This window comes from Octopus bimaculoides, chromosome 14 (genome assembly GCF_001194135.2).
Source record: "Octopus bimaculoides isolate UCB-OBI-ISO-001 chromosome 14, ASM119413v2, whole genome shotgun sequence".
In the NCBI taxonomy this organism is placed as follows: domain Eukaryota; kingdom Metazoa; phylum Mollusca; class Cephalopoda; order Octopoda; family Octopodidae; genus Octopus; species Octopus bimaculoides.
This window is the reverse complement of record NC_068994.1, coordinates 27,047,540-27,055,524: the sequence shown is the minus strand read 5'-3', so window position 1 is coordinate 27,055,524 and position 7,985 is coordinate 27,047,540. Positions and strand designations below refer to the sequence as shown.

Here is a 7,985-nt window from a genome sequence, read left to right as displayed (position 1 = left end):
CTTGGGTTTAGGTCTCACTTGGCTTGCCGGGTCTTCTCACGCACAGCATATTTCTAAAGGTCTCAGTCAGAAGTCATTGCCTCGGTGACACCCAATGTTCGAAGGTCTTGACTCACCACCTCAGCCCAGGTCTTCCTGGGCCTACCTCTTCTACAGGTTCCCGCAACTGTTAGGGTGTGGCACTTTTTCACACAGCTATCCTCGTCCATTCTCATCACATGTCCATACCAGCGCAATCGTCTCTCTTGCACACCACAGCTGATGTTTCCTATGTTCAATTTTTCTCTCAAGTTACTTACACTCAGTCAGGTATGCACACTGACATTACTCATCCATCGGAACATACTGGCTTCATTTCTTGCGAGCTTATGCATGTCCTCAGCAGTCACAGCCCATGTTTCACTGCCATGTAGCATGGCTGTTCGTACACATGCATCATACAATCTGCCTTTTACTCTGAGTGAAAGTCCTTTTGTCGTCAGCAGAGGTAAGAGCTCTCTGAACTTTGTCCAGGCTATTCTTATTCTAGCAGCTACACTTTCAGCGCACCCACCCCCACTACTACATATATATATATATATATATATATATATACACACATACATATATATGCACACACACATATATATATATACATATATATGTGTGTGTGTGTGTGTGTACAGAGAGAGAGAGAGAGAGAGAGAGAGGTGGGGGAGATAAAACTAAATACTAAAAGAATTTATTCAGAGTTATTAGAGCATTGGAGAGTATATTGTGTGGGGTTTGTTCCAAATCTTTACACTCTGTGTTCAAATCCTACAAAAATCAAAAATCCCCTTGGCCTTTCATCCTTTCAGATTCATTAAAAAGGTACCAGTCCAAGATAGTGGGTTGGTGGAATATTGGACCAGGTAGCTTACTGTGTTTATTCCAGCTGTTTCCATTCTGAATTCAAATCCTGCCAGGACCTACCTCAGTGGTAGACTTTATTCAACACCCAGATTGTGCCTTTAGCGGAGTCCACTCTGTTGCAAGGATTTTGGACCAAGTTTCCAGTTTAAGGACACCCTCCTACTGCCCTTGCATCAGTCTTGAATAGTCTATAATACATTCTGAACATGGCCTTCACTCCTGACGTCAAAAATATGAAATAAAAAATTGAAGAAAATAAGAATATTATATTAAAATAAAAATGATTTACTTACCAAAAGAATCTTGGAGTGACAAACTTATGTAATAATGTCCAGTTTAATCCAAAGTTTAATGAACAATAAAGCTGGAAATAAAATAGATCATAGTAGTAATAATAATAATAAAATGATGATGATGATGATGTTGTTGTTGTTGATGATGATGATGATGATGATGATGATGATGTTGTTGTTGTTGTTCTTGTTGATGATGATGATGATGATGATGATGATGATGATGAAGATGATAATCCTTTCTATTATAGGCCTAAATTTCTGGGGGAGGGAGCTAGCTGATTTTGCAACCACAGAAGTGGTTCTTATTTTATTGAGCTCAAAAGGATGAAAGACAAAATCGACCTCGGTGGAATTTGAACCCAGAATGTAAATGCATATTAAATACCAATAAACATTCTGTCCATTGTGCTAACAAATAATAATGAACTGCAGTGGAGGAGCCAATTAGATGAGGAATTGCTTGAACTACAAAGATGGCTAATTGATTTGATGAATGCTCATGAAGAAAAATCCCAATGAATATGAAAAGGGTTGATAGGACTATGATATATGAAATTATAAAAAAATGAATACAGTTATATCACATATTCAGACAGGACGTAATGCAAACAAGGAATCTTATCCAAGCTACCGAGGAGAAATTACAATTGATTGAAACAGCGTAAGGCAAAAGAGGACCATGATGTAAATGAAGCATAGAAAATGACATTATGTGGTCAAGACAAGAGTTAAGTAAAATTGAGCAATGGCTTATAGAGGAAAAGGGGAAATGAGGAAAAGGTTGATCAGGAGACATGAGACAAGAAACAAACTATGGAACAATGGATTCTATATAGTGATGGAACAATTAAAACAGAAGATTTTGATGTAAAGCCAGAAGATAAGAAGATGTGTGAGCAGAAATAAAAAGTTTGAGGAGAATACATTATTCCAAATAACTAAAAAAACAATTCTTCTACATTTTTGAATGAGACAGTGGGAAGGATGCTGTTCCTAATGCTCACCAGGCCAAAGAGCTCTGGAATGGGGAAACACCAGAAAAGATGCTAAGTGGATAGAAATCATCAAGACAGAATTGTGAGGAGGAAATAGACAAAGAAACCTTACTGTGAATTGAAGGATGTGAAGGATCAAGTGGCCAAGGAACCAAACTGGAAAGTTCCCAGCCCAGATGGAATCCATCAGTTTTGGTTGAAGATATGCAATGCAGTTCATGAATGACTTGCAACTGAATTGAACGAATGTGTCCAGAAGGATGCACTTCCCTATTGGATGTTAATGAGAAGGACAACACTTGTAATGAAAGATAGAAGGAGAATGTTGTGGGGAAATTATTATCGTAGTAGCATGCCTGAACATAATATGGAAGGTATATACTGGAATGATTGTGGAGAAGGCATATACTTTTCTTTTATATGAAGAAATATTACCATAGAAACAAAAAAAGATATAGAAAGAAATCTAGGGTACCAATGATCACCAGGTTACTAAGACAATTTTGAGGCATTGCAAAAAAAACCCATCATACCAACATGTATATGGCCTGGATTGAGTTTAATTTGATGCCTCATTCTTGGATTGTTGAATGCCTGCAGATGTTTAGTATTGCTGAATGAAATAGGGAATGGGGTTGGGACAGAGGGGCCAGAGGGGATGGTAAAAAAAGGGAAGTGGGTATAAGAAAAGGGAGGGGCAGGTATCAAAATGAAGGGAAGGGATCTAGTTATAGATACCAACAGTGCAACAAGGGAAAAATTTAAAGAATGAAGGTGGGTCGGTGGCAGAGAAAGAATACTGAAGAATTGATTCTCTTCACACATTCCTCTCTACCTAGCACGTCCTTCTATACCACACCCTACCCTCATCCCTCGAATTTCTTCCCCACCTCCTTCTAGCTTCATCTTCCCTCCCTCTATTCTGCCCCTCTAATCTCTTCTTACCCTTCCGCTACTTCAACATCAAACAAGGGTCAAAATCTGCACATCAGTGTATATACCATATACAAACACATCTGTATATATACCTGTGCATACACAGACATATTCATACACTTACACATACATGTACATATACACTGAAATATACATATATGTATGTATATACATGTACATGAAATTATATGTCCATGCACACCAGCATGCAGTTTCACAATCCAATGTAGGGAAGGTTCCAGGAATGGTGTTTACATTAAATAAGAACACAAACGAGTTAAATGTTCATTACAGCTGTTTCAGATGCATTTTTTATTTTTTATTACAGTGCTGCCAGTCACCATATGGTAGCTGGAGAAGCATTAGAGAATCAGTCTCTTCAATCAGCTTGCAGCACTGCAGCCTGGTGTCCATGACCAAAGAGGAGATAACTACTCCAAAATGCATGCATCTCACAGTCTGAATAGGTGGCACTGCAAGCTGATATATGTGTATACACACCATTTGTCAACAAATGGAATATATTTTCCATGACAAAATGCAGTGAGTGGCTTGTTCACCTATTTGAACGGGCCTCAAGCATATTCAGACTGATAATAACAGTACAAGACCTTATAAAAGATACCAAGGAATTTTGCAGGGAACTTCGCCTATGTGAATTCTTTCAAAACAATCACAACTATGATCCATCACTTGTGCAGAACAAAACAGGTTTTAAACCTCCAATAAACAGAAACAAATATCTGGAGGAATATATAATACACCTGCAAAGATCTGCTAGCTCAAACATTCTAGCAAACCTTGTAAAACAAAATATTACAGATGAGGAACAAAACATATTACAATGTCTACAAGAAGACTCATCTATAGTTATTAAAGAAGCTGACAAAGGAGGAGTTATTGTAATAATGGACAAGACCCATTACAGGGAAATGGTCTTAGAACAACTCAATGACCAGCAATTCTACAAAAAAACTAGATAGCAATGCTGATAAACGAACTATGAGTAAAACTGGAAAATTTACCAACAAATTTGAAGATGACTTAATAAAAAAGGAGTTGGATTAACTCACCAATTTTAAAATGGAAACAAGTAATTTTTATGGATGTACTAAAATCCATAAATCCAAACAGATCAACAACAACTTAAAAGACTTCCATACTCCATATATAAAGATTCAGATCACCAAAGATTCCCAAACCAACTGATCTCAAATTGCATCTGATTGTTGCAGGACCAGCATCCAGCACCCAAAGATTAAGCAACTTGCTGAACATAATTTAAAAAACTTTATGCAGATTAGTTCCCAATTTCATTAGAGATGACATGAACTTCTTAAGCTATATCCCAGAACAAGTAGATAAAGAGATAGTACTCACTAGCTTTGATGTAACTAGTCTCTACACAAATATTCCCCATATATATATGGACTAGAAGCAGTAGAATTCTGGATAAACAAACAACTACAAAGAATTCAGGAGAGATTCTCAAAAGAATATATACTTGAAGGTTTACAGATAGTACTGGAAAACAACTACTTCTTTGATAATCAATATTATCTACAGATACAAGGCACTGCAATGGATATGAAAGTCACAGCAACATTTTTCACACTAGTAATGGGATACATAGAAGAAAAAATTTATACCTTATCCAAAACTACTTTTGACGACCACCTCCAAACTTACCTCATAAGAAACTGGAAAAGATTCTTAGATGACTGCTTTATATTTTGGAACCTAAATGAGGAGAACCTTACAAAATTTCTTAAATTAATAAATAACATTTATGTCTCAATCCAATTCACTACGGAAATAAATGTAAAGGTACTCTTTTTGGACATCCTGATAATTAAAGAAAATGAGAAAGTTACAATTGACCTGTATTACAAGAACACAGACACACACCAATGTTTAGATTTTAGATCTTGCCACCCTTCCCATACAAAAAGGAACATACCGTTTAATATGACAAGGTGAATATGCTCAACAGTCACAGATACCGTTAGATGAGAGAAACGACTGGCAGAACTTAATATATTCCTTCAGAAACAAAAATATCCCAACAAGTTAATTCAATATGCCGTAACAAAAGCAAAGGAAATCCCGATCTCTACCTTACGGAGAAACACTCCGGCTAGGTCTGAAAAAAAAATACAAATATAAATATTCTGTTTGTAGTCACCCACAATCATAGAAACTACAACATCTTGCACTCAGCCAAACGATACCTCCCAATTCTACATCAATTACCGAATCTCCAATGAATAATTAAAAAATCACAAATTATCAACAGTTGAAGACAACTATCCAATCTCAAGAGACTCCTAACAAAGCTAGATTCACATTTGAAAAATAAACGATACAAGTAATCAACTGTGGTGACCCTTGTAGTGGGACATGCAAATTAATTGAATAAGGGGCAATCAAAAAAACTCAAGAATGGGAAGGAATTAGAATTCATTGCAAAACAAAAAACATGCTCACAATGTAAAGAAAACTACATTGGGGAGACAAGAAGGAAACTGAACAGCTGTGTGAATGTGTATAAACAACAAATTAGGGATTCATCTATTAGGAATGTCCCATGCAGTGAACATCTAGATATCTGTGCAAATGGAAAATTTAAAATATTCCCATTTTACAAAATAAATGATGAAAATGTACAATTACAAAAGGCAAACAAAAATAATACTTTATAAGAATTCTAAATCCAAAATTAAACCGAAAATAGTCAACACTCTATATAATAAACAATGGTGAAAGAATATTTATGACCAATACCAAGAGTCCGAAAATAAACCGGAAATAATACTACCACTACCACAAAAATAACAACTTCCTTTTTAAGAGAACATGTGTTTGAAAACGTTTAATGAAAGCACTCACACACTAGAAAAAGACTTCTTCCCAAAAAGGTTAGTACCATCCTCACAAAAGATTTCATAACATTTTTGAACAAAATAATTTTTTTCTAAAATATCACCTTTACACTTCAAAAACTGTATTAAGTAATCCACATAAACTTTCATATATATATATATATATATATATATATATATAGGTGAATATATACACTGGCCAAAATAAGTTTAAGACCAAGCAAAACAGTATAAAATTATTTTTACCTTTTACAATTTATGTAGATTTTTTTCTCTATTGAATGAGATAGGCATTATATATCTTTCTACAATTCAAATAATTTTAATGTGCAATTAATTCAAATGATTAGAAATTGTCAGCAAAATAAGTTTAAGCTCAGACCAAGATTATGCAAATTAATAAACCAAATGGGTGGTCATATGGCTGGTTGTACTGCACTGTTTTGTTTAATAACAGCATTGTTACACATTAATTCACTATGGGAAAGCATTGTAGTATCAGCCCAGTTACTAGATCAAAGATTGTGTTGCTTCATCAGCAAAATGTATCCTTCATGAACATTAGCAAGCAACTAGGATGCAGCAAAACAGCTTGTGTTCAAACATGGAAGCTGTACCAAGCCACTGGCCAATACAAAGATCAGAAAAGAACAGGTGCTCTGAGAAAAACAGCAGTACAGATGAATCTGCGAATTCATAGGCTCTCTGAAGGTAACCAAATGTTAACAGCAGTGGACATTTGGAAGCAATTATCTGACGAAACTGACATCAGCTTTACACCACAAACTATATCAGAAACCGCCTAAAAGAATTTGGACTGTTCGGCCAGATTGCTCAAAAGAAGCTGATAATTTCTGAGACAAACTGGCGGAAGCGGATCAAGTTTGCTAAAAGCCATATTGAATGGACGGCCGAAGACTGGTCAAAAGTTCTTTGGAGCGACGAATCCTGCTTCTGCATCTTTGATTCAAACAGAAAAACTTGTTAGATGCTGTCCAACTGAAGAATTCCATCGTAAATGTGTCAAGAAAACGGCACAAGTGGGTGGTGGTGGGGTAATGACATGGGCTGCGTTAAGTAGATTAGGTGTTGGTACAATTGTTAAGGCTGATGGCAGACTGAACAGCATAGGCTATCTGCAATTAGTAAATGAAAATGTGCTGCCATATTTAAATTATCAGATGCCACTGGGATCTATTTTCCAGCAAGACAATTGCCCCATTTATAAGACTAGGAAAGTTTTGCAATATTTTGAGTGCAATAATATGGTGGTTACTAAGTGGCCTCTGCAGAGCTCAGATTTGAATCAGATAGAAAATTTATGGAATTATGTTTCTAAAAGAGTTCATGCTAAAAAAACCAACAAATTTGCTCCAATCATATAATTTTATTGAAGAAATCTGGCAGAACAGGCCAACTGATTTTTGTGTGCATTTGTCAAACTTCATGTTCCACTATTGTAAGGCTGTAATTGAAAATAATGGCTCTGGAACTAATAAAAAAATTTTGTTCATTGATCCTTTATGCCATAAATTTTCAATTTTAACAAAATAATTTGGTACGGCCTTAAACTTATTTTGCTGACAAGTTTTCATCATTTGAATTAATTGTGGATTAAAATTATTCGAATTGTAGAAGGACCTATAACACCTGTATCATTTGAAAGAGTCAAAAAATTTTACTTAAACTGTAAAAAGTAAAATAATCTCATATAGTTTTCATCATCATCGTTTAACGTCCGCTTTCCATGCTAGCATGGGTTGGACGATTTGACTGAGGACTGGTGCAACAGGATGGCTACACCAGGCTCCAATCTAATTTGGCAGAGTTTCTACAGCTGGATGCCCTTCCTAACGCCAACCACTCAGAGAGTGTAATGAGTGCTTTTACGTGTCTCCCGCACGAAAACGGCCACGCTCGAACTGGTGTCTTTTATGTGCCACCCGCACAAGAGCCAGTCCAGGGGCACTGGCAACGATCTC

General features: G+C 36.0%; 1 protein-coding gene across 1 annotated transcript in view; it reads right to left on the bottom strand.

Moving 5' to 3' along the window:
• The window catches only part of LOC106878084 (VPS10 domain-containing receptor SorCS3), a 1,235,712-nt gene that overhangs the window by 621,352 nt on the left and 606,375 nt on the right, over window positions 1-7,985 (bottom strand). Inside the window, exon 5 of the mRNA XM_052972785.1 lies at window positions 1,188-1,258. Within this exon, the coding sequence (XP_052828745.1) occupies window positions 1,188-1,258 (71 nt within the window). The remainder of the gene's footprint in view (window positions 1-1,187; window positions 1,259-7,985) is intronic.